The following is a 24,435-nucleotide window of genomic DNA, read 5'->3' as shown; positions in this document are numbered from 1 at the left end:
TCTTTGGTCTGTTCTCTTGCTTCGATTCCTCGTACCTCGTCACTGATCGTATGTATGATAATAGTCGTATAAAAGTGGCAATGATGATGAGATTGAATGTTTCGGAATAACACTGTTTATGCAAGAGAACGTGCGGAATGATGATGTTGATGATGATGATTGACGCTTGGACCTTGGTATGCGGAATGTAACACTCTAGTTGAACCTCTATCTACCCTTCCTTTGAGCTCCTGTTCTAATTGTACGGTAGAAATCATACATGCACTCGGAGCAGCGGATTGCGGACATGCGATCCGGGATGCTATGCACTGCTGCCCTCCTTCAAATCTGACAGACACTGCGCATAGATGTTCCTCGTAACCCCATTCTTTTGGTATCGTACTACGCTACGTGATGCTGTGTTTTTGCTGCAGAGGAATAAAAAGGCGGCGCGTGTTTTTATTTGTTATATGGATTCTAGGGTCATATCGTCATGTTCCAGACTAATCTTGAATGGTCATTATGTAATAACCCCTAAATAGCAGATCGACATCCCCCTTACCAAGAGATCCACTCTGCTTCCGGTTAAATCATATAGGAATACATCCGGATTGTCCATTTGTCCATTGTCCATTGTCCATTGTCCATTTGCTCATGTGCTCATGCTCTTATACGTGCATGACTTTGTTTGATGGACTGAGATCAATGCTCATCGAATCGAACCAATCATACTATCCATCACTACGCTTCTATTCATCTCGTCGACGCACTGAGCATCAGACAACATGAGTCCACTTCAGCCAGTCCGAAAGGCAGCTATCATCGGAGCAGGACAGATGGGTTTGGGTATAGCGTGAGTAATCTCCTCTTCTCCCGCTCATCCTGTGCGGCGATCTCCTCCTTCTTCTAGTCTCGTAACGTCCCGACAGATTCTCCCCTCTCTCAGGCTCTGCCAATGACCGTATCTGCACTTTCTTGCCCATATCTGGGCTTTTGCTAGCTCGCTTGCATCACATTTTGTCTGATTGAAATATATTTGCCCCGTTGTCTCCCATCACTGACCCGCTGGATTGCGCATTGTCGACATTGACAGATACGTATCCGCCGTCCATGCCAAGATACCCATAACGATCCACGACCCCTCTTCGTCTGTCCTCTCTTCTGCATTGGACAGATACAAGACACTCCTTTCACGGGACGTCTCGAAATCGCGCTTGACCCAAGAAGAAGCAGACGAAGCATTGGGCAAATTCAGAACCGTACAAGGTGATGGGAGTGGTGAAGGGCCTGGAGAAGCTCTCAAAGATGACGTAGATCTAGTCATCGAGGTGAGCCCTCTGACTGCCATTTCGCATCCAACTTGAGAGTATCTTCAGCTAAGCTGGGAAACATGCAATACTGTAGGCTATCCCCGAAATACCGGATCTCAAATTGGGTTTATTCAAGAGACTAGGTAGACTCTTGCCTCCGAGTACGATCTTGGGAAGTAATACGAGTAGTATCAGTATAACCAAATTATCAGCTTCTGCCGGATTGGCACTTGGTGATGGCGACGCAAGAAGGCAATCGTCAGAGAGAGTTATAGGGTATGTCGACTTAATCTGTCATCAAATCAATCGGCTGATCAATCGCATTTCCTGATTCCAGTATACATTATTTCAACCCTGTTCCGCAAATGTACGTTCCCTGCCCAAATTGATTGTGCAGACTGTGCTCGAAGTACGCTGTGGCTGATCTCGTGAGATCAGGCGATTGGTCGAGATCATACCTGCTTTGCAGACCTCCCAAGATACTATCGAGCGGGCCAAAGCGTTCGGTATAGCATGTAAGAAAGGTATGTCCACCACTGACGATCACTCTTTGGAGCGTAGTTGTCATTTCGCATCCAGAGTCGTGCTGACGCTTTTATCACTCACCGCGTAAATAGAAGTGACCACTTCAGCCGATTCACCGGGATTCATAGCCAACGCGATTTTAATGCCTATGATCAATGAGGCTATATTGGTATTAGAGAAAGTGCGTCAATTCCCGTTCGAACTCGAAGGGAAAGAAACACAAAATGGCAAAAGATATCTGGCTATTCTCATGAATCTACATTGTATGACGACATATGAGATCAAGTGTATCAAGCTGGCAAACACAGAGACGTTTGAGCTAATGCGTGATCTTGTAATCTGAATAGGGAATCGCCACAGCAAAAGACATCGATACGACCTTCCGTCTGGGAATGTCACATCCCATGGGTCCATTGACTCTAGCAGATCTCATAGGCTTAGACACATGCCTCAGTATCCAGAGAGTACTGCATAACGAGACGGGGGATAGTAAATACCGGCCGTCGGGATTATTGGTCAGGATGGTGGATGCTGGGTGGGTGGGAAAAAAGGGCGGGAAAGGGTTTTATGAATATGACGCGAAGGGGAATAAGATTGAGTGATAGGTCAGTCGATACAGAGGACAGAGGACGGTTGAACGAGTGAGTGAGTGAGCTGGTACATTGGTGAATGCAGTGTGAGCCAATCGCAAAAAGGGCGAACGAAATGAAGGGACGAAGGGACGGATTTTGGTCGAGAATCTTATGTACATTATCGTGCTTCATGTATCCAGTATCAGGGATCGTTCGATGTATCTGTATCAATTTACCAATTGGATGTGGATATCATTCTGTAGAGCTGTAAACACTCAGAAGAAGTCGTCATTTGGCATTCATCGACATATAAATCAACTTTGAAGCTGACATGATTATCAACTACAATATCATTCTTATACAAATTCACAATACAATACAAAAAGCGTGTACGAGTATGAGCAGAATCCAACAACCAAAAACAAATCTACAGTACAAGTCCAAGTGGGTGAATCAAACTCAATATACCTCTGACCAGGTCTTCCCAACAACAACAAGCAATATCCGATGAGGCCAAGCAAAGTCCATCGACATATCCCGGACCTAATTCTGAACAGTCCCATTTCCTCCTTCTCGACTTTCCGTAGTCATCGAGCCATACCCGGATATCCCACTTCCACTACCGACACTGGAGCTGTTGACTCGTTTCACTCTCCTATCCCTCCCCCTCCTTCCTTCATCTCTACTTTTGCGCGATTTCCCATTCCGATCCCGATCCAGGCGGACAAAGGCCATACAGATTTGAGCCAAGATCAAAGTCGTCGCGGCAATCGCAAAAATGGTAGCAGCGTACGTGCCCACAGTCGCCGCGTAGACCGTCCCAAACATCAGGGGAGAGATCAAATTGGCCCCAAGCGCATGGAGGACACTCAAAGCTCCAAACAATTTCCCAGAATGCGAAGGATCAGGAAGGAGCGATAGTGCTAATGAGTTGGCAGCTGGATTCGATGATCCTCCGAGGGTGGTCAGGATTGATAAGACCACGAAACCCGCAGGAGGAGGCGAGAGGGATAAGAGTAAATAAGGGATAGATTCCAGTAAGAGGGATATTCGGACGGTCAATAAATCCAAATGAGCTGATCGTTTTGGTTTCGCTGTTGCCATGTTGGCTTCGTTGGTATGCGGCTGAGGTTGAGTATCACTGGATGAACCCGAAGCTGATTCGAATCCAGATCCAGAGCCAGAGCCAGTGGTGATTGCTGAAATTGACGGGTCTTCAGTCGGGATTGTGATTGCTTCTTCCACCGCGGAAAGGTTTCGTTCTCCTGGCGTAGTAGACAGTGGCTCGTTCTCATAGTGGGGTTTGACAAAGTGCATGACGACTTTGATTGAGGACAAGAAGAGTGAATTCAGTATTCACAATGCATCGAGGCATATAGTCGGCTGAGACAAGACTTACTCGGAATGAGGACGATGAGGACGAAGCTTCTCGAGAAAGAAGTGATTGACATGAACGGGCCAAGCTACAAACAATCAATTCAATATTAGCTCGAGATCAAGAACCCATGTCCTGTTCATAGATCAATCGTAAAAGTCGTCTCACCTCGGCAGAAGTCCAGCCGAAAGCGTAAAAAGTGTATTGCGCTTTTATACTCATAATCCCCTTAAGAGCCCCGAACTCATCTATCAGCATCTTCCTTCGCCGCACTCCGTGCTCAATGCTTATAATTAGGGGAACGGGGACTTACAAAGACCATACTCATAAAGAATATTCCAGCGCCTACAACGGTCAGATTCCAATCCCTGTACCGCTCACCCTCCTTGCGAGTCGGTATGAATATACTCAGTGGCTCCAAGAACCCAAACACTCTTCTGAGCGTCCTTCTGAAATTACCTATCGTCTTCTTACGCGCTTTGCTAGCCCCGTTACCAGTCGTGGCGAATGACATTCTGGACCATCCAGAAAGGAGTGGATCTGTCTCCCCAGCACCAGGGAAGGGCGTCTCATCTTCCCATTCCCTCTCTAGCTGATCGCGCTTCTTCGCTTCCTCCTTGGCGATCGAAGCGTTCTTCGCTAATGTCGCTCTTGCTTCAGTCGACAGAGATTCAGGTAAGACCAATAAGATCAGGGGCAGGTAGATGGTGAAGATGGCTGCGTTCACGTAGAATGGGGTCATGCTTTGATGAAAATCGTCAGTCTCAACCGAACTTCTGCACTGTCTTACAACGAAGCAACGAATAGGGAAGCAGGATGGTAAGATGAGTATGTACTCACATATTGCCTGTCCAATTGATAAGTAGACTGCCTAGCATGGGACCAAAAGCAAAACCAGCCATGAACATCCCTCCGATCCGAGCGAAATGGGTGACTCGACTTCCATCGGGAGTGACATCCGATACATATGCGTTAAGAGTCGCTGATACCGTGCTGTAGCCACCCAAGAGACCTTCGATCGTCGGACCAAGTAACAGAGCGCGATATCCTCCTGGGACCAAGTACGGGAAATTCGCCACTACGATAAAGCATACCTCGCTAAACAGACCAATGAAACAAAGTAAGCCTTGACTCTATTCATGTACGTGAATGAAACGGCTGATAGATTAGGAAGGGATAGTGTACTGTACATATCGACTTACTTGAGCAGCAGTCCGACTTCTACCGCGGCAATGATCTTGGTTCGACCGAGCTTATCGGAGGTCTTTCCCCAAAAGCCAGTCGTCAAGGCAGACAAAAGACCCATCGTGAGAGTCATCACTGAGCATGTAAATGGACAATATCATCATCCTTATTCCCTAGGAGACAGTGTAGAGCACGACGACAGACTCACCCATCGTCAATCTCGCAGCAGCAGCCTGTACCTTTGCATCCTTCTTACAGAGCCTCGGGTCGATAGCCTGATAAGGTCTATGATCTGGTCCATCATTCTCTCCATCGTCATCATCATCATCAGCGCCGTCCTCGTCATCAGAAGGTAATGGCTTTTGTTTGCCTCTATCATGATCGTCGTCCGATGGGAACGGTTTATCCGGTCTGGGCAAAGGCGAAGTGGGCTCCGGTCCGTTTGTCGTAGTGAATGAAGGCAAATTGATGGGTTCAGATGACGAAGGGGATTTGCTGGAATTCGACTGGTGGTGATGAAGACGGTATTCGTATATATCATGCTGTAACTTGTAGAACCACTTATCCGCAGGCGATAAGACGTAATCCCCGCCAATGGTTATAGGGATCGTCTCTTCAATCAATCCAGGTCGATCGACATCTATTTCACCTGCATTGAAGGCTGACACGTAAGGGGCTCGTTGTCCAATGTAATCCCCATAACCGTTGAGGGAGCTAAAAGAGTTGGGGGATTCGTGAAAAGAGTGCCGATGTAGAGTCGAATCTTGCGATGCGGAAGGCGGATGAGCCAAACAAGCTAGATTGACATAAAGTTCCGCCTTGGGAGCAATCGACATCCCGATACAGAGTGGTATACCCACAACGAAGGGGTACAACCATCTGGGACTTGCTCTTCGCCATTCAGGCATCGATGGACCGGATTCACCGCCAACCGGGGGAGGAGAAGAGGTGGTGTCGTCTGAAGTTTGAGAGAAGAAGGGAGGAGCAGGTGAGGTGATTCTAGGTGTCGCAATAGGAGTATTGTTCTCTGAAAACAAGGCTCGTTCGGTTATACCCTGTGCGGATAATCCGACGTCGTCGAAAGAGGGGACATAGTTGTGTTGCTGGTTATGTGGTATCGGTGAAAGAGCAGAATGAGGTGTTGAGTCTCTGCTTTGATGAGAAGCGGAGTGAGACGGTGAAAGATGGGTGTGAGTATGGGTGTGAGTATGGCCGCTAGTTAGAAAGGGGTTAGGTCGGAGCAGCGGTCGACTCGATTTCGAGGGTGAATTTGAAGGTGAAGATGCCATTTTGATTCTGATCGCCACAGTATGTTATAGATAAGGATACATACAGATGATCGAAGATTGCAGATTACAGATCGGCCGTCTTCTACCTTGACAATCTCATTGAGCGCGCGGAGCACGACTACGATGACACCGGGACTATCCTTGAGGGATGGATCTATCGCTTGTGTCTTGGGGTATTTTGAAAAACTAAGAAGGAGAGCGAGCGAGGAATGCTGTAGCGAACCCTTGCGTGGTATCGGTGGTGGTGGTGGTCTATGCGATATCCGACTGATAACTGAGCGCGAGTTTTGGGCGCCTGTTGACGATCTAAACGTAAGGTATCGATGCTTTGTTTCTATCGACGAATGTCAAAGCGAGACATGACCACGTCGCCTACTGTCCGAGGTACAGTGCAATGCAGTCGATCTGTTGTTCAAGCGATTCTGATCTGTCGTGGGAGATAAGGATGCTTTTCTGCTTGAGTAGTCGATTACGAGTTTAGATCGATTGATCAGCTTGTGAGCCGTATAACGTTATCGTCATACTAGTATGCCCTTCGGTCATTTCCGATGTGGGATCACCTTAGTACCATATGGTCAGATTCCAGCAAAAGCAAAATGAGTACCTTGATGTCATCCAGCTTACAACGTTCCAATGACCAACTCAAGAATTCAAGAGCTTTTCAGTGACAGAGTCAACTTGAGCAAAGGATAGCATCTCATCACCCTATATACATGACTCAAAGGCTATCCGTCGTTATGTCTGCATCATCATCATCAATATCGTCAAATGTTCGTTATATCATCAACAGTCATATCGTAACAAAATATCAATGTGCTCCATCTGCACATCTCGCATTTCCCACTTCCCACATCCTCCATCTCACTTACTTGACCCAAGTTTGTCCCCTTGGCAAAGCATCTAACCTCCTCCCATACCCTTCTAAGACACTTTCAAACTCCCTGCACTCCCTCTCCAGCTTTCCTTTTATCGTATCGCCTGAATGCGTTAGACCGACTTTCAATCTATCTTGTTCATACCCTTCAATCTTCCTTCGAGCTTCTTGCTCCATGTTTTCTCTCTCGCGCATCGTATCCATCGAAGATTTTATCCCTTTCATCTGGCGAGAGATGGCTGTTCCGAACGATTGAGCCGTATGTATACTCTCCAATAGCCTCTTCAAGAGGACGACCAGGTCTTCCGTCTCCATCTGAATCAGCTTGAGCGATGCGAGCAATGGAGGTCGATTGGCGTCGCTTCCAAATGATCTACGAAATGCGGTCGGTATACTTGAACCTGGAGTCATAGGCGATAAGAGTCCGCTGTGTCGGGGCGAGGATGTAGTTGGGTCATCTTCCAACAAGGCATCATAAGGGTCGATATGTTCTTCTTCTCGTTCTAGTCCTATTGCTTCCTCGGCCTCGTCCTCGTCCTGTTCCGAGATCACTTTGAGTACTTCGAGATGCGAGTGATTCCTGCTTCCATCACTCTGTAACTGTTGAGCAGCAATTCCATCCGAGAGAGTCGTACTGAACCATCCCACTGAATACCCACTCTCGTCTTCATCTTCGTTCTCTTGAGTGGAGATCAGTCCACTGTCCTCTACTGGTGAGATATCCTCTAAAGAACCTAATCCAGCTTCCCTTGAGGCAATACTCAGATGCCTCATCCATTCCTCCCTGATCTTCTCCGAGTCTACCATCCTATTCAGATGCTTCTGCAGATTGACTTCCAGCGAATCGTTCTCTAAATTTCGTAAGGAAGTTAATAATTTCGAAGAGGATGCCAAGCTTTCAGAAAGAATAATCAACGTTTCTTCCGGTATCGGCATTGATGTTTCCATTCTGATCATCTCGTCTTTACTGATTCTTCGTCTCAATGATCTGTTCGAAGCTTGATTTTGTATCCGTCTGCCCGAACCGCCAATTTTAGTGGGAGAAGGGTTTAGGTGATATGCGATGTCGTCGTACTGTTCTTCGTCCAACATGGGTGATCCGTGCTCATGTCCATTCTCGAAATTCAATCCTGAGTCTACCTTTAAGTCGGAATCTAGATCTATTCCCCTGTTAGGCGAAATATCATCCAGGTTGGTAGGTTCGTATTCGTATCCGTACTCCCGGTCGAATATCTGTCCACCTTGTTCACGTCTCCCAGTCGGCGGCGTATGTGTCTCAAGACGATTGTTCTGATGGCTCGGAGGGGTCGCAGGTCGCGGTAGAAAATCGTCTATGGTGATGTATCGATCAATGACATGACCAGTCTACCCTGGCAAACTTTGAATGAGGGACATCGACTCACCATCGATATCACCATTTGGAAGTAGCTCATCTCCTTGCGCTTCTCCGTCATTCATCTCGTACACCTCGTCCATACCAAATTCATCAGCCAACGATTGACCCAATCCAGAGGATAAAGGCTGATCATGATCATGACCATTCTCGAATGCTCCAGCAAGTTCATCAGCAAGCGATGAGAACGCCATGGTCCGTGATCCCTCTTCAGCCCAGCGTTATTCCAGAGCTAGAGTTGAGCAGGTGTAAAGTGTATAGAGCCGTGTAGTAGGAATAGTCGTTGGCAAGTTCAGGTTTTTGACTTAGTCGATTGGTTGGTCGATGAAAGGAGGCTGGAGGCTGGATGCTGGACGGACAACCAAGTCGATGGAGCTTTGACGGAGGACGAAAGAGCTATGTACCTATGTACTATGCTATATTATATCTGCTCCTTCTTCCAATTTCTTTCTCCACAGTCCACTGCACATATATGTAGATATACGATGCATCATCCAGTACAGAGGGATACTGAATCAAGGGTTATGGTGGGATGCGTTGCCTAGTGTGAGGTGTAGTTGGATGGTCTGTGCGATGAGTCACACACAGATTCACGAGGGGAAACAAAAAGTACTGAAGCATGCCGTGTAAGACATTCTCTCAGCTCAGCTTTGATCTTCATAAAGATGGATCACGGATCGATAGATTTGTGGTCACATCCACCTCACTTAGCCATGCATGTTGATTCATAAACTCATGCACTAATATACTCAGTAAGGCATGATCATGCGGTCAAATGATGTGGTGTGCCTGCTGAACATAGACCAATCACACTGGACCAGGGATGCTGCCAGCTCCGGCATGAAACACCTGTGCCTCTTGATCTGTCCCAAACACCTTAATGCAGACCTGTCAATCCTGTTGCTTATTGCAAACCGCAAATCGCGACCACGCAAACCATCATGCCGAGAATCGTATCCATCTCTCGCTCCAGCGTACAAAAGACTTCTACACATATTGCCCAAACTATCAGACCACTTTGTTGGTTTGGTTCTAATTCGTTTAAGCGTGCTTGGCCTTTCGGGCTTGGAGCTTTCTGCTGTAGAACTGTGTGGAGCAAACAATAGATGTCATCAGCATCAGCATCGAGTAAATGACAATATATCAAAATCGAATGGACAATGGACCCACCTCCAACTCCTTTCCTTCGAGGATGTAACCATCAGCTCGTCCGGATTGTCCAGGTCGGGAAGTGATGATGGCCAATAATCGACCGGCCTTGAACTGTTGTTCGAGGAGAGGGTCGAGCTTGGCATCCTTCTTTCGCTCTTCGAGGACTCGCTTGACGTGGTTGGATTGTTTCTTGTCGGAGGTGTCTTCGGCAGCGGCGGATTTAGCACCTCGGGCAATGGGTTGAGCGTACTGAAGTAAATCCGCCCAGTCAGTCTTTGTCTTCCTCAATGGGTACAGCGGGAACAGGACACAAGATGACAATCGTCACTTACGTGAGCTTCGTACCATTGTCTGAAGGGGGTAGCATCGACATCGACGACGGCGGATTTCACAAGGGTTTGAGTTCGGAGAAGCTCGTTGTTGGTGGCGTTGTATCGCTGGTATGAAGATTAATTGGATTAGCTTTGCCTGGTCTCATCTTGGTTGACTAGACCAATCTGCTTGGAAGATGGGTGATTGCGATCGCTTGACTAGAAGCATACGTGATTGGAGGGGAAAAGGGGAAAAGGGAGGAAGGGAGGAACACTTACAACGGTCAACAATCGAGTTTTTCTGGTGGTGTGTTCAGAACCCCAAGCAAAGTTTCCAGAGTCCAATCTCAAGGCTCTGTACTTGGTGTTCCCACCTCTGACTCTGACCTCGTGGATTCTCTTGGAAGAATCGAGCTTCGTCATAGCTGGTTGTCTACCCAATTCGAACTTTCGCTTCTTTCTGTAGTGGGCTCTTCGAGCACCGGAAGCGGAGCGCTTGTGGCGCGAATCACGAGTGATACCCATTCTGCGAGGGGAGTCAAACGTTGGATATCAGCGATTAGCCCTAGCCTGAGTCTAGGAGTGTATTGGTGCTGTGGGTGTTATGGTGTCGATGTCAAGTATATCCCAAGTAGCGTTTCATTCTCCAATTGATCTTCCAGTACTATCCCGATCTCCGAATCCACCGTTTCTCTGCTTGTCTGTTCTTTCCCTTTTCCCATTCCCTCAACCCGGTCCTCTACGCTACTTGGGATATGCACATGCACACACGTACACCTTGATGAATAGATTAGATGGTAGAGGGGTCCGAGTAAACTCACTTGAATTTTGATGGCTGAAAGAAGAACAAGTAGTGAAACTGAAGATTTGAGTGAAATATGACTGGTAGTACGAGACTGGAGCAGAGTGCGAGAGTGAGAGTGAGTGAGTGAGCTGCAAACCCAGCGGTGTGTACTGTGAGGGAGAATTGCGTGTTGCACCGTACATGCGCCAACCAGACTTGCACTGTAAGCAGCTTAAGTGGAGGGGCGGAACGAGGCGGAATCATAATGAGCGAGTTCAAGTGGCATGTCGGATTTAGGGGTTAGGCAGATTAATCGCCGATACAATCGATTGGCTGAGGAATACCCGTTTACCCGCGCGTCTGTGCTTCTCCTTGGCTGATGATGAAGATCATGACAATATACTATCTTGGCATGACATTCATGTACCAACTCACTAACACGAAATCTCATCAGTCTCACTATATCCAATGCACGTCCATTGCTATTTGATCTGCATCATCATGCTGATTTATTCATACATGCTCGAGCTAAACATCAAACATCTCAGCCCATCTTCCCACTTCCCCCGCAGCCAGTTTCATCCCCCCCTCGTCCCAGAAACCTCTTACAAACGAGTACTTATCAACGTACAGCCCCGCAATCTCCCCAAAGACTTTCTTCATCTTGCCTATATACACTTTCAACGACCTTATCAGATCTTCTCTTGCTGTCCCATCACTTTCTTCTCCCCCAAGTACTTCTGATCTTTTCTCTTCTGGGGAGTTGAGATACGGTAAGATCGCATACAGGATTTGACCAAATGTGATGATATACCAATTCAGCACGTTCCAATCTATCTCACCGTCCTCCAATTCCAATTTCAGACCATTAGCCAAAATCGGTAATCCCTTCCCCCTCTCATCTCCATCTCCCTCTGCTCCCTCATCCCCCTTTTCAGGGTGACTGTATCCCATTTTGAGAAGTGTTCGCTCGTTCACTAAGGACTCGAGGATGATTGATAGAGGTATTAGAAACTCCAAAGCGTTCAACTCTCTCGTCTTACTCCCTATCAAGTCGGAATCGGTATTCGATTTCGCAGAGTCCGCTTCTAGTGATATTGATATTGCCCGTTCTTTCGGTATAAGCGTTTCTAATACACTCAATACCTGACTGATTGTCTCCCTGTCTCGATATGAACATAGTGAGATGGTACCGCTAGAGGTAGACGAGACAGTATGTGAAGGTTGAGATTGAACTATAGGGGGATTGGTGTGTAAATTCGAATGAACGGCTGAATCAGATATCGAATGATGTAACTTCCCGTCATTCTGTCTTCGCGAATCGGTCTGGCCTGGAATGAGGGACTGAGGATGAGGAAGAGGGTGAGGGTGATCAGAAGAAGGGAGTAGATGGTTGAACGATGAGATTTTCCTCACCGAGCCCTGCTGCGATTGAGGTTGAGGCTGAGATTGAGAGTAAATTTGTTGGATATTCGAGACAGAGTGATTTTTCGCATGTCCGCGTACAGGCATTTGGTGGTATCTTGCGCCTGGGTTTGCGTTTTCATTTGTATTTGTAGATGAGTAAGGGTTAACTCGAGATTTACCGTCTGACGAACTTCGAGCAATTTGACCAGGCTGTAAATCTCGGGGTAGTCCATGCGTGTGACTAATTTCGCGTTCTTGGGCGCGAGCGTTGTAAGGCAGTCCGTGTGAAAGCTGGGGCGGAGGTCTTACATTCTGAGGTTGACATTGAAGGTTTCCATTACGATAAGGTGTCGATGCTAGAGCAGGAGCCGGGGCAGAGGCAGGGGCAGGACGGATACCCATTCCCATCAATTCTTGATGGCCCACCCTCCCGCCTGCAGTGGGTAAGGAAGGTATAAGACCACCACCCAGCAGGAAGTCGAGAGAGGGTTCGTTCTGCGTGTACGTCTGTACCATATCGAATGATAGTATGATTAATGACGATGAGGATCTAAGTATATCGGGGATAGATGGATACAGTCCGATTGAGTTTCATTAGAAACAGAAGAGCATGAGTAGAGAAGTCTCACGAATCGCTAGTCATGACCAAGCGCAGTTGTCATTTCGCTATACTTGGTTTGTACATCCTTTGTTCAGCAATATAATCGCAACCCGACCCAAGGGATGCCTTTGTCGCTGTCGCTTTGGTGGTTTGATCAGTATACCACTTCCGGCATTACTTATGCAATGTTTGCATTCAACGTGATCTTGCATCATACCATACCACACCCTGTTATTTCTTCTGCCATGTGAGACTCATGGCCGATCTAGCGATCTAGACTAAATGTCGATACCGTAATTCTTCCTGTACTCCTTTACAGCCACCAATTCCTTCTCGTACCCTCCTTTGGTCTCCAGGTACGCAATGATATCTTGCAAGTTCAAAATAGGTTCGATCGGTACGCCGAACTCTTCTTCGATTTCTTGTACAGTAGACTTGTTCGCATTTTGACCTTTTTCTTGTCTGTCTACCAATTGGACAATACCGACCAACTTGGCTTCAGGTTGAGATTTGAGAATGTCAATGGCTTCTCGGATGGCTGTTCCGCGGGTGAGCACATCGTCGATGATGACTATTCGGCCTTTCAAGGGGGCTCCGACCAAGACTCCTCCTTCTCCGTGCTGTGTGGGAAGGTCATATAATGATGAGCGTAGGTCAAGGGAGCAGGAGATCACGCATCAAGAGGCGCGTGGTATGTTTAGCATCGCAGGGAGGATAGAGCGAGGTATAGTAATATTGTAAGGATGGTGTCATCAGCACTACTAGTTGACCTGTGTCCTAAGCTCTAGGAAGCCAACAAAAGGTTGAACACTCACATCCTTCTTCTCCTTCCTGTTATAAGAAAACCCTACTTCCCTGCCTTGTCGACTCAAATCTACAGCAGTAATAGCAGCGAGAGCTATACCCTTGTACGCCGGCCCAAAGAGGACGTCGAACTCAGGTATTCGCGATGAAGTCAGGATCTTGGCGTATGCTTTGGAGGTGTTCGAGAGTAGGGATCCGGTGTACAATAATCCCGCATTGAAGAAGTATGGCGATTTTCTATTGACCATCATCCGAAGATAAAGTTACAAAAGAAGTCCATACCATATCAGCTACGATCACCGTAAATGTTCAAGCTATCAGGAAACTCACCTTCCAGACTTCAAAGTGAACTCTCCGAACAAGAGGACACCATGTTCAATAGCAGCTTCAATGAAAGCTACTTTCTCTTCGCTGAGTTTCTGCGTTGGAGCCATCTTGCCTGATATGTACTGTTCGAACTAGGGTACATTGTGAAAAGGAGAAGAAGGAGAAGAAGAGGAATGAAATGGGAAGATAGGTAACGATAAATATCTCAAGTACTCCTGTGCTGTCGCTTGCTGATGTGATCGAGCAGCTAAATCATTCCTTATCTCCACGGTCATCTCCACTCCTTCGAGATGCATTACGTAATATTACTTTCCTATATGTGGTCCCCTTTACTAGCCCTCTACGCGATTCAAGGTTAACGACTTCCCCCTGTCATCCCGAAGCCTTCATCTCTTGCTTTGAATGTGTCTCCATATACATATCGATACTCAGCAAATCTAGCATATCATAGCAGATAGAACACGATGGATCTCGACAAATCACTCGACGATATCGTAGCTGAAAAGCGAAATGCCAACAAGCCCCAATCACGGGATAGAAGAGCTCCGCGCGTAAGCGGTGGAGCAGGCGGTGGAAACGAAAGGAGGTCAAACAACAGTCCATACTCTGTATGACACCTTCAACGATCTTCTCGGGCTACTTCAAATGCTAATGTCGAACGATGCTCATCAGAGACCCCCACCAAGATCGACGGATGAGAAATGGGTACACGATGCCTATCAAGGACCTGGCCGATCAGGAGGCGGAGATCGAAGAGAAAGATCCAATGTCAACCTGACCGGTACTGGAGCTGGATTCACTGGTATTTCAACTAGAATCGAAGTTGTTGGACTGCACTACGAGGTCACTCCTGCAGACTTGAAGGTCAGTACGGTCACAAGTCACACCACACCGTACCATATGAAATGTGGGCTGCCCGACAGAGGTTACGGAGGCTGATGTAGGTGATTTCGCTTAGGGCATCTTCTCTCAGGCCGGTACGCTCGTACAAGGACCTACTATACGTGTAAGCGATTAAACTCTTTCTCATCCGAACTCAAACCATCAAAGGACCGAAGGAGACCACCTGTCACAACGGGACGATCTATTCCGCTGCATCATCGGCGCAAGGAAGCGATTTCGAATATAAATGTTGTGGACAATCATGCGAAGGGATAGAAATTTATGCTTATGCCCCGCTCTCTTCTATTCCCTTCTTGGTAAGTCTATGTGCATCTTCGCGCCAATTATCTGTAGCCAATGGTACCGTAACCTTACTGACTAATGTCTTTGCTAATGGCGATACAGATGACTACTCGTCAAACAGTACGACAGATCAGGTCGATCAAAGGGAGAAGCAACTATGGAATTCGCTTCTCCCCAACAAGCTAAGATCGCCATCAACAAGTTCGACGGTGCAATGACCAAAGGTGAGTATCAGCGGATTATGATCATCCTTTCCCGCTAGCATCGTCAGCCCTGGACTCGCATTGATGAATGAAACCATACAGGTCAAACCATCTCGATCCGATTACTTGCCCCAATCGTGGCTAAACCTCGACCAGGTCAAAACGGCCAAGCAGGAGCAGCAGGCGCAGGTGCAGCAAGTGGACAATCACTGTTATCGAGGATTCAAGGGGGCGGGGCACCTGCGTCCGCCGCCGGACCTCAAAGAGGAGGAAGAGGTGGAAGAGGAGGGTGAGTCGAAGCCGTTTTCTTATCTTGGCATTCATTCGCATCCTCGTTCAAGCTAATGCGATATGTATGCGGTTATTTATAGGCCGAACAGAGGTAGAGGAGGACCTACAGGTGGAAGGGGAGGTAAGAGAGGACCGGCGACTACGGGGGATCTGGATAAAGAGCTGGATAGCTTCATGAGCAAGGACTCGGTGGGTATCCTTTTACCGCAACCTGAATGATTCCATTCTTGTCAACGGATGCAACTTTGGCTGATGGTTCGATGACGATTAGACTAACGCCGGAGATGTTGAGATGGCTTAAAAAGTGGTTTGATCTGAAAGCGATGTATAAATTGGCTGCTTGGGTACACCGTTGTTCAACAAACAAGGAAAGAATCGCTATCACTAAATTTTCCATAAATCAATCCTTCGAGCCCTGCAAGGCAATTTGAGGTCGCGAATAGCATCAAGGCCAGTCTTTTCTTTCGCCCACAATTTAAGCAGAGCAGAAGAGCATACATATGCAAAAAAAACGATCATCCGATAGGCGCTCAAATATAAACAGGTCCGAAATCTATTAGAGTGATACAGTAGTGATAATTTTATCTTCGTTTGCGAGTATGACTAAAGAGAGTGTGTTGACATATCAGAGACTGAAGAAAGGACTTGGTTTCTGCGTGTGTGCATCGTGCTCACAACAGCGACGCAACTACCCTAGACTGGACTTCTGGCTCTTCCTTTCAATCCAGCATGTTGTCCCTTCTCCCCACTTAACGCCGCCAGACTATTCCTGACTTCGCCTAAACCCCTTTCGAGCAGTTCGTCAGCCCCCACGCCGACTCTGCCGAGGGTATCATTCCCTCCTACGAAGATCCATTCGTCAGGGACGCTAAATGGTCGGGCAGTAATAGCTGCTAATTCTTCTCGGATGATGTTGTTCGTGAAGAAATCCTAATTGAGATCAACAGCATCAGCAGAAGGCAGAAGGCAGAAGGTCGATCGCTATTATGTTGAAGAGATAAGATGCATCCCGGCGCGCAAAACTGCTCGAGAAAGACAGGATCATCGTGGCGTCGGATCCACGCACCAAGTTCAGATCGTTCTTATCGTATCCGAATGGATTCTCAATTTCCGAACCGATTTCGGCGAACCCTAACACAATGTACGAAGTGATCTAGATTGAACACATGCACCCGATCAGTTGATCAGCGTCGTCGTTGTCATTGATTCGTCAACCCTTCCCAGCAGGGGTGATCGATGACTCACTACGACCGCAGGAATGGTGATCCAGCCAAACCCAGCCCCATAGAGCTGGAAAGGCAAGACCAGACAGTATATCCAAGTAACTTCCCAGATCTGGGCACTGTACGTGAACGGTATAGGCGTAGTCAAGATTCTCTCCAAATTACTCAGCGCTTCCGACATCGCCAGAAGAGCAGCAAGAAGAGAGTTCGTAGTGGGTACATCGATCGTTTTGCGCTTCTGCAAATTGGCGATCCAGGAAGACATGAACATCGTAATTTCCAGTGGAACGTTCTGGCCGACTCCACCAGATGATCGCTGTTCGCGCATCCTCTCGCGCATAGCCATTCGCCCGGCGGCTTTATAACGCTGTCGCTTGGTGACTAGCCACTTGAAAGGGAAGGTCTCTGAGAATCTGAATTTCGGAGGATCTCGAGCTGGATGTAATGTTGGTCTGATACCTAGTTTTCGACCGCTTTTGCCGGTGGCTGTTAAGGGTATATCAACGTTGATGCCTAGAGAACCGTCTGAGTGGTTCATAGACTTCAATTCGGTGGAGCTGGACACAACGTCAGGATTAGGGTTGGAGGTGGTATTGGTATTGGTATTGGTATTGGTGATTGAAGAGGATCTGCTGTGTTTGTGTTTGTGCTGAGAGGGGAATCTGCCAATGGCGATATTTGCGTCTTCAGCGGAAGCGATACCTGATGGCAAGTGCAGAGAGGGGATGTATTTGACGAGATCGTATAGATCTTCGTATAGGCTATTGGCAATCTATATCAGCTTGCTGGTGCATCTATGAAATATGGATGAAACTCTAGTATTTAAGAATGAGTGACTCACATGCCCTCTTCGCCCCGTAAGTAATGCTTGACAGCCACAGCAAACGCTAAACCCATTCTGACCAGCGTGGCTTTCTCAATCACCGCCCTTGTCTCTTCATGAGCCCCCTCTTGCGGGTCATCAGGTGGTGCCGCTCGGATAGCATCGGGACCTGAGAGATAACGCCCGTCATTCAGAAGTATTCCCTGAATTATGCTCCATAGCTGAAGTGAGATGCCACTCACAGTGAATCCAAACTACTCTTGCCCACGTTCTGTTGGCCTGTATGATCTGCGTCCAGAGCTTTCGACCTTCGGAATACTGAGCATATGCTGATGAGGTGCTGCAATCGGGTTAGACAAGTGTATGTCTGTGTCAGTCCTACTGGTCGATGAGAGCGCAGGAAGTTCCGGAAGGTTTGACTTACCGATAACTCAATGTCAGACCTAACAAAACACCTAAAGCCGTCAAGAGGGTTGACGGAACAGTCATCTCAGCCTCGGTCTTTTGGTTGATCAATACGATAGCCGCCGACCATCCACCCATAAAGAGAAGAGAGGGCCATATTCGAAAGACAGCTGTAGCCGTCAGAGCTTGGAATAGGAGGATAGCCGATTTGTGAGGTCGATGGCCCAGCAGATCGAGGTCTGGCTGGGATATGAAATGGTCGTCTAGTGGTGTATGCGACATCCTGTCGCTCATTGTGGAAAAGAGTGTTAAGGTGAGTAGATGGGCAAGCTTTTATGTATAACCAGAAGAAGAGAGTGACCGTTGAGAATGGGTAGGATGGGTCGATAGGGAGACAACCAGAACCTAAGCGGCACTACCGGAGTGCTAAGGCAGATAGATTGGTTTTAGTGGTGTGATGTGAGAATGTGGATAAGTTGGATGCCAAGCAGGTCAAGACAAGGGAGACTAGTGAGAATACACAGGATACTATTCGTTCATATCGCCTTACCTTTATACAGTCCATACTGCACTTGTGAAATTTATCTTATCAGGGAACACTCAAGACAAGTTGCCGCAATTGCCAAGATACGATAAACATGCATGGCTGCAATGCAGGAACTTTGGGTAACACCGGCTCAAAGCTAAGTGGGGATGGTGTCCCATCGCATCTTTGTTGCGGCTCGCTGGGTGGGAGCTTGTATACGATACACGCACTATTGGTGATCTAACATGGCATCTGGACCCATAAAAAGCGGATCAGAGCGTCGATCACTCCAAGAAAGGGGCAGACGATCCGTGCGTTTCACATCAAAATAAGCTACAGTATCACCACGTGCATGTTTCAGCTTTTGTCGGTTTGGGTGCAGTACCGGTTGACTGGACTACCTGTAATGTCGTCTAGAGTACATACACGCGATTGACTTCTACTACTTCCAACTTCCTTCCTTCCTTCCCTACATTCTGAGAACGTTGAGAGGGATGTAGTGACACCATTCATCCCCGTCAAGACCCAAGGAGCGAGGTACGAGTGACCCAAGATGTCCCGTCTAGCTGCGTTTCATACTCTATCCCAAGTGGACAAGGAGTCCAAATTACCGCGAAACCGAGACCCGTGAGCGACTGACTTCCTAACGATTGATGCAGGTGTTCAGATGGAGTTGCACAAGCCGACTCAGATCGTTTATGTGGATGAATTCGCTCCTTGCTGATGTTTGAACCATCTCAGACCGCTTCCAAAACTGTTCAATCGACAACGGGATTTCGTTCCAAGCAACTCATCCATACTGCAGGCGACTCGACGAAAAAGTAGTCAGGAGAAGGAAAGGGATTCCACACAACAGATGGGTTTATCAATGCATTCTAGGACAAGATTGAAGCAAGGTCACATTGGAAATGGATATGTCGCTCAGCGCAGACCGGCTACATTGTCTTCCCAGATGGTGAGCACTTCTCAAAGGCCTAAAATTCATCTGCAATCAACCTCTGATATCTTCTGGGATCTGTCACACCCTTGGGTGCGTCCCTGTAGGCTGGATCCGTCCCGGCATGGCTCAAGGATGCCGCCGATAGAAGTGATACGAGGGGGCTGATGTCGGGTTGGTTGAGGAAGACCGAGATTGAGCGAGGTCTCCGTCCAAAACCTGACGACCGATATGAAGAGGCACCGCCTAGTGAGTCTTTCCGTCACTGGATGCAGATCATCCGACATATACAGCGCACTCAGGTCTTTGACAGCTGCTGATGTTGAATTAGGGAATTATTATGATATGGATGAAATGGGACACGAAGGCAGCGACCACCGAGGATATACCGTAAACCTGGCGTATCCACCCTCATATCAACCGCGAGGTCCACCCGCCACCCTGCAGCCAATGCAATACAGACAGAACTACGAGTACGCTCAACCGATCTACTATGGTCTCAATTTGCCATCGCAGCATCAAAATACCTACGCTCCGATGATATCATCAGGACATCCGCACAACGCTCAACCTCCTCCAATTCAAGTCATGTATCCTTCACACGACAGACACGCAGATGTTCAGAGTTACCAAAACCCATTCAATGGCTATATCCCGGATGCAACCTCGACACCCCAGCGCCATTTGAACGGCTTACACATGCACAGCCAGCTCTCATCCGGTTCCTCGAGCCAGCAACTCTTCTATCCACCTCGACAACCCAGTAAGAATCAAGATCCAACGCCATACAGGGATCCTGACCAAGGGAATATCGAATTTCTCCCGGACGCTTCTTTGGCTGAGATCCCAACAATGAACCCTATTCCAAGTCATCAGGTACGACAGATCTACCAAGACTTGCGCCCATCCCCCCGACATATCTCGGATGTTCCTCCGCCAATTCTACGACGGCCTCATGATGACATATTGCGTCTCAGACAAGCGCAACGTCAAGAAGCGTTGGCAGCGAGAAAGTTAGATAAGCAAGTCATAGCTGATCTGGAACGGATGGTTGACCAAGATGCTGACATTGTGGTGAGTGCCTGCCTGTCTGCTGTCTGAACACCTTTACTCATAGGCCATGAGGCTTTAGATGGCTTCCCCTCTTGGGACTGATAATGCAATATTACATCGCCAGGTGGCAAGGCAAGGTCAACGCGATCATGAGTTAACCGACTCAGACCGGTCCGCAGATTATACGTCGGAGTCGACAATATCCGAAGGGTACCATCGTCAAGCTCGTGGTTCCGCTAGATCGGGCCGGTCTCATCAACGCGTGCATTCTCCTTTACACCCTGACCACAGAAGGGCAAGATCCAAGAGCCGTAAGAGAAGGCGCTCAAGTCGTTCAACCTACATTCCACATCGCGGTCATAGCCGAAGGAAGCGGGCGAGATATTCGGCATCCAGATATTCCCTCACTGACGATTCTTCACCGACCTCAACATCTGACGATGAATATGATACTGATGAAGATGGAAATATGGAAACTGATCAATACATGAACGAATCAGTAAGCGGACAACAAGCAACCACATTTGTGACTACTGAAGATCTCTTCGCTCCAGGAGAAGATATGGAAGATGGTATACGCAGACGACGAGTATCGAGACCTACACAGCCTTTGTCCGCTTTGGCTGAAAACGTTGTCATCCCGCTTGACTTGAGGTCAAATGTCTCAGGCACGACATCGAAGAGACGTGGCGGAAGAAAATCTTCTCAACATCCGGGAGCTGCTCAGATGAACGGTTCTGCTAAACAACGCACTAATCCATTCATCGCGCGAAAGCGGCCCCGTTATCTCTCACCTACAAATGCTGAAGCGCCCGAGGATATTCAAGGATTCTCTGACGAGGATCTATCGATGGACATGGAGGAAGACGATCAGGTGGAAATGGATCAGTCATACTCACAAGCAGTCGTCAACGATAAGGCAGCAAAGATGACTCTGAATATGGATGGTGATATGGAAAGGAAGAAAGGAGCTGAAAGACGATGGTTGAGTAAATTCGATGAAAGGGAAAGACTGTCTACTGTTGACGAAGAAGAGGAAGGCGAAGAAGGCGAAAAGGACCAGCAGGATCATGAGACCAATGCTAAGGATGGCTTGCCGCATAATGTAGCGAGCGCGAGAACTCAAGAGGAGGAAGAACAGGCAAAGTTCTGGGGCGATGGAGGGGAATTGGGGTTCAAAGTTTGGCGAGATGTTTATTGACCTATCCGACATCATTGATCGTACGTCTGTCTGTAAGTCTGACTGATGTGCAAAGTAATCTGTCTGTGTATTACTCATCGTAGCTCATCGTGTAGTTGTGGATGATTGTTGAATACTGTATGTGAAGCAATGCATGATTATGCCTATAATAGCACGTCACCCAGTATTTCTGGCGAGCGATTGCATATCTTCGCACTGCAAGGCAGCATCCGTGAGCGATACGAGTATTCGTTCAGGACTACCTTGATGGCAGAAATCCTTGAACAAATCTCGCACGACTTGACTACGAATTAATCGATCTTCTTATCCGAGTCCTCACCAAGTATCTCACTTGAAATTTCAAATTTCCCAGACTTCCTCAAGCGATCAACCAGAACATCTCCCATCGCTATAGAAGGAGTCAACAGACCGCCTTTACTTGCCGGTATTGGTAATTTATCTTTATCCAGTGTCAAGGCTAATGCTGATTCCGCTAAGAGATCTGTATTACCAATCATATCAGCTTCTCGTCTAGCTCGGCCTTTTCTGCACAGCCGCATAACGCACGCGCACAGTCAAGATTCAACAAAAGTGAGTCAAAGTCAACTTACAACATGTGTTGAGGTATCCGGGATCTCCTTGACCTTTGAAGGTAGTCGATATTTGCACTGTTCTCCCATCGGGTAGTGGTGTTGAAGTCGAGAGATTCGTAACGGCGTAGGAAGCTTTGAACAGTTGTCTAACACGCAGAATGCCTATCAGCATGCACGACCAGAGAATGCAATCTAATGCGCCATTTGCAGAATTCGACTTGACTCAACTCACTCGTCAGAGACTCCTTCTCCGGCTTTAGGCAGGATGTATGTGCACAATTTCCGTATCTTGCGACAAAGCTCATGATCAGCAAATACAACATATCCAGAGAAGCGGAGCAAGTGAGAAACAGAGCTAATAATGGAATGGAGAGGAGCGGAGCAAGTGAGAGACAGAGATAATAATGGGATTGAACTCACCAACTTGGAAGCATAGAACAACCCAAAGACGAAGAAAAGGCAAAACGAAAATATCGAAGAACCGATCTTCCCTCGACCAATATCCATCGATTCCTCATATTTCATCTCTTTGCCGTATTTGGGTGTGCTGGATCCCGAATCAGAAGCTAAACCCGAGTTCGAGCCAGAGAAAAGGTTGGTCAGGTATTGAGTGCGCCGTACGATGGTTCGATTGTAAGGATACATGAAGAAGAATGAACCGTATCTTCTTGCTTTGTTCGGTATTTTCATGATGTACGATAATTTAAGGATTGTCGAGCGGGTTTTGGGCAGGATACCGTCTATCCCAGCACGAAAAATAGTCAGCTCATGCGATCCTCTATGCCTCTTCGACAAAAGCTCACCTTTAGGTATACAATCGTGTTCGCCCGATCTTCGCTTATCTTTCGGTAATTCAGCCACAGAATACATCGATTGGATAGTACCTCCGGACATCGATCCGCCCTTCATCTTGAAGAAAGATTGGCTTGCTGAGATCGTCAGTACGGGATGACGGGCTTGTAGGGTCTTGTGAGCCAGATATAGGGTCAAGTCCCTACATCGAGCACATTGTATTCAGCGTTGACTTCTTAGTCTGTGATAGGTTTTTCTGATTGTGGATTGTGGAGTTTGAGGAAAAGGTGAGGCAGCGCAAACTCACGAAGGGATAGAATCGAATCCGCACGAAGGGACGATACAAGCTTTCGACTGGATGGCTAAATTGTTATACCTCGGTATGATATCCGTGGCGAGCCAGGATGACTCGCCACATAGATCGACATAGTGCTTTCCGGTCTTCGCGCATTCGCTACAAACACCGAATAGTCAGCTTGTCTCGTGAGGAAGCGGTCCTACTTGACGATCATGTACGTGCCTTATCAAGGCTTCGGCGTTATGCCATCTGAAGGGTCCTGTTCATGCAAATCCAACGGGTCAGCCCAGACTACGAAGAGCTGCTTGAGGCGCGGAGGTAAGGGGCAGCGCAATGTACTCACCAGCCAGATTGACCACTATATCCCCCTTAGCTACCAACGATCTGACACCATCCGGGTCGTCCAATTGACAAGCTACAACCTCCCTCGATTGGCTGAGCTTGTTATTTGCCTGTTCCAATTTCTGCTGATTGCGTCCTGCCAAAATGAAATCGAACGATACGCTATCCGGGTGAGTGTCTAAATAAGCAAGAAGCTGTCGAGCGGTGTATGAGGTTGCGCCGTATATGATTAGGGTAGGCTTTTTGCTCGACCGGGTTCTGGGCTTGGAGGACATCTTGTTTTGTCTATAAGTGTTGGCGGTATATTCGATGCAAGATTGGCTCTTATGTGCGTTTGAGTTATTCCCAGAAGAACGACGCACGAAGGTTGAGATGTCCAGTCAAGGAGAAGCTATGTAAAGAGGAAACCGAACAGACGTGTCCACCACGAACCTCATGACAATTTCCTAATTATCGGGCAGCCAATCGACGATTCCGTATGTAAGCATGCGGCAAAAAGGTCAGATCTGCTGGATGACGGCTTCGGCAATGACTCAATTACGACGAGTACGAGAGGGCCATGACGAAAGGAAACTTACCGAAATTAACGATAACTGGTGCCTGAAAATGGGGTTTCTTGGCCGGGAAAAGCGGAAACCTTCAATTAGCTATCTTGTAGATTTGAAATGCGACATCGACCATAGGCTGTTACGGTGC

At 47.6% G+C, this 24,435-nt stretch overlaps 10 protein-coding genes across 10 annotated transcripts; 3 read left to right on the top strand and 7 right to left on the bottom strand.

Annotated features, from left to right (window-relative positions):
* Positions 1-764: 764 nt before the first annotated feature.
* On the top strand, positions 765-2,416 carry I303_107430 (uncharacterized protein; the record flags this gene model as incomplete). Its single annotated transcript, XM_018410110.1, has 7 exons — positions 765-832; positions 1,073-1,307; positions 1,384-1,565; positions 1,627-1,656; positions 1,728-1,813; positions 1,907-1,995; positions 2,162-2,416. The coding sequence occupies 7 exons, from the start codon at positions 765-767 to the stop codon at positions 2,414-2,416; spliced, it is 945 nt and encodes a 314-aa protein (XP_018261113.1).
* A 513-nt stretch (positions 2,417-2,929) lies between these two features.
* I303_107429 (uncharacterized protein) lies at positions 2,930-6,235 on the bottom strand (the record flags this gene model as incomplete). Its single annotated transcript, XM_065969585.1, has 7 exons — positions 2,930-3,708; positions 3,786-3,849; positions 3,930-3,989; positions 4,075-4,504; positions 4,602-4,859; positions 4,964-5,081; positions 5,155-6,235. 7 exons carry the CDS (start codon positions 6,233-6,235, stop codon positions 2,930-2,932), a joined length of 2,790 nt encoding a protein of 929 aa, XP_065825657.1.
* An 865-nt stretch (positions 6,236-7,100) lies between these two features.
* On the bottom strand, positions 7,101-8,696 carry I303_107428 (uncharacterized protein; the record flags this gene model as incomplete). The annotated part of the gene is made up of 2 exons (XM_018410108.1): positions 7,101-8,440; positions 8,513-8,696. 2 exons carry the CDS (start codon positions 8,694-8,696, stop codon positions 7,101-7,103), a joined length of 1,524 nt encoding a protein of 507 aa, XP_018261111.1.
* Positions 8,697-9,543: 847 nt separating this feature from the next.
* I303_107427 (40S ribosomal protein eS8) lies at positions 9,544-10,490 on the bottom strand (the record flags this gene model as incomplete). The annotated part of the gene is made up of 4 exons (XM_018410107.1): positions 9,544-9,588; positions 9,673-9,903; positions 9,987-10,091; positions 10,245-10,490. 4 exons carry the CDS (start codon positions 10,488-10,490, stop codon positions 9,544-9,546), a joined length of 627 nt encoding a protein of 208 aa, XP_018261110.1.
* A 787-nt stretch (positions 10,491-11,277) lies between these two features.
* Positions 11,278-12,672, bottom strand: I303_107426 (uncharacterized protein; the record flags this gene model as incomplete). The annotated part of the gene is made up of 1 exon (XM_018410106.1): positions 11,278-12,672. One exon carries the CDS (start codon positions 12,670-12,672, stop codon positions 11,278-11,280), a length of 1,395 nt encoding a protein of 464 aa, XP_018261109.1.
* Positions 12,673-13,035: 363 nt separating this feature from the next.
* Positions 13,036-13,995, bottom strand: I303_107425 (orotate phosphoribosyltransferase; the record flags this gene model as incomplete). Its single annotated transcript, XM_018410105.1, has 3 exons — positions 13,036-13,377; positions 13,573-13,798; positions 13,892-13,995. The coding sequence occupies 3 exons, from the start codon at positions 13,993-13,995 to the stop codon at positions 13,036-13,038; spliced, it is 672 nt and encodes a 223-aa protein (XP_018261108.1).
* A 357-nt stretch (positions 13,996-14,352) lies between these two features.
* I303_107424 (uncharacterized protein) lies at positions 14,353-15,868 on the top strand (the record flags this gene model as incomplete). The annotated part of the gene is made up of 7 exons (XM_018410104.1): positions 14,353-14,496; positions 14,561-14,752; positions 14,847-14,894; positions 15,195-15,297; positions 15,379-15,565; positions 15,648-15,756; positions 15,839-15,868. 7 exons carry the CDS (start codon positions 14,353-14,355, stop codon positions 15,866-15,868), a joined length of 813 nt encoding a protein of 270 aa, XP_018261107.1.
* A 392-nt stretch (positions 15,869-16,260) lies between these two features.
* I303_107423 (uncharacterized protein) lies at positions 16,261-18,300 on the bottom strand (the record flags this gene model as incomplete). Its single annotated transcript, XM_018410103.1, has 6 exons — positions 16,261-16,497; positions 16,634-16,720; positions 16,813-17,551; positions 17,632-17,782; positions 17,856-17,953; positions 18,038-18,300. 6 exons carry the CDS (start codon positions 18,298-18,300, stop codon positions 16,261-16,263), a joined length of 1,575 nt encoding a protein of 524 aa, XP_018261106.1.
* Positions 18,301-19,097: 797 nt separating this feature from the next.
* On the top strand, positions 19,098-21,735 carry I303_107422 (uncharacterized protein; the record flags this gene model as incomplete). The annotated part of the gene is made up of 5 exons (XM_018410102.1): positions 19,098-19,171; positions 19,286-19,499; positions 19,589-19,730; positions 19,813-20,555; positions 20,659-21,735. The coding sequence occupies 5 exons, from the start codon at positions 19,098-19,100 to the stop codon at positions 21,733-21,735; spliced, it is 2,250 nt and encodes a 749-aa protein (XP_018261105.1).
* Positions 21,736-22,025: 290 nt separating this feature from the next.
* Positions 22,026-24,014, bottom strand: I303_107421 (uncharacterized protein; the record flags this gene model as incomplete). The annotated part of the gene is made up of 8 exons (XM_065969584.1): positions 22,026-22,216; positions 22,326-22,453; positions 22,540-22,595; positions 22,728-23,047; positions 23,111-23,301; positions 23,407-23,553; positions 23,620-23,656; positions 23,741-24,014. The coding sequence occupies 8 exons, from the start codon at positions 24,012-24,014 to the stop codon at positions 22,026-22,028; spliced, it is 1,344 nt and encodes a 447-aa protein (XP_065825656.1).
* Positions 24,015-24,435: the final 421 nt, after the last annotated feature.

This window comes from Kwoniella dejecticola, chromosome 9, assembly GCF_000512565.2.
Source record: "Kwoniella dejecticola CBS 10117 chromosome 9, complete sequence".
NCBI lineage: Eukaryota > Fungi > Basidiomycota > Tremellomycetes > Tremellales > Cryptococcaceae > Kwoniella > Kwoniella dejecticola.
The sequence above is the reverse complement of the archived record's forward strand: the minus strand, read 5'-3'. Positions and strand labels throughout refer to the sequence as shown.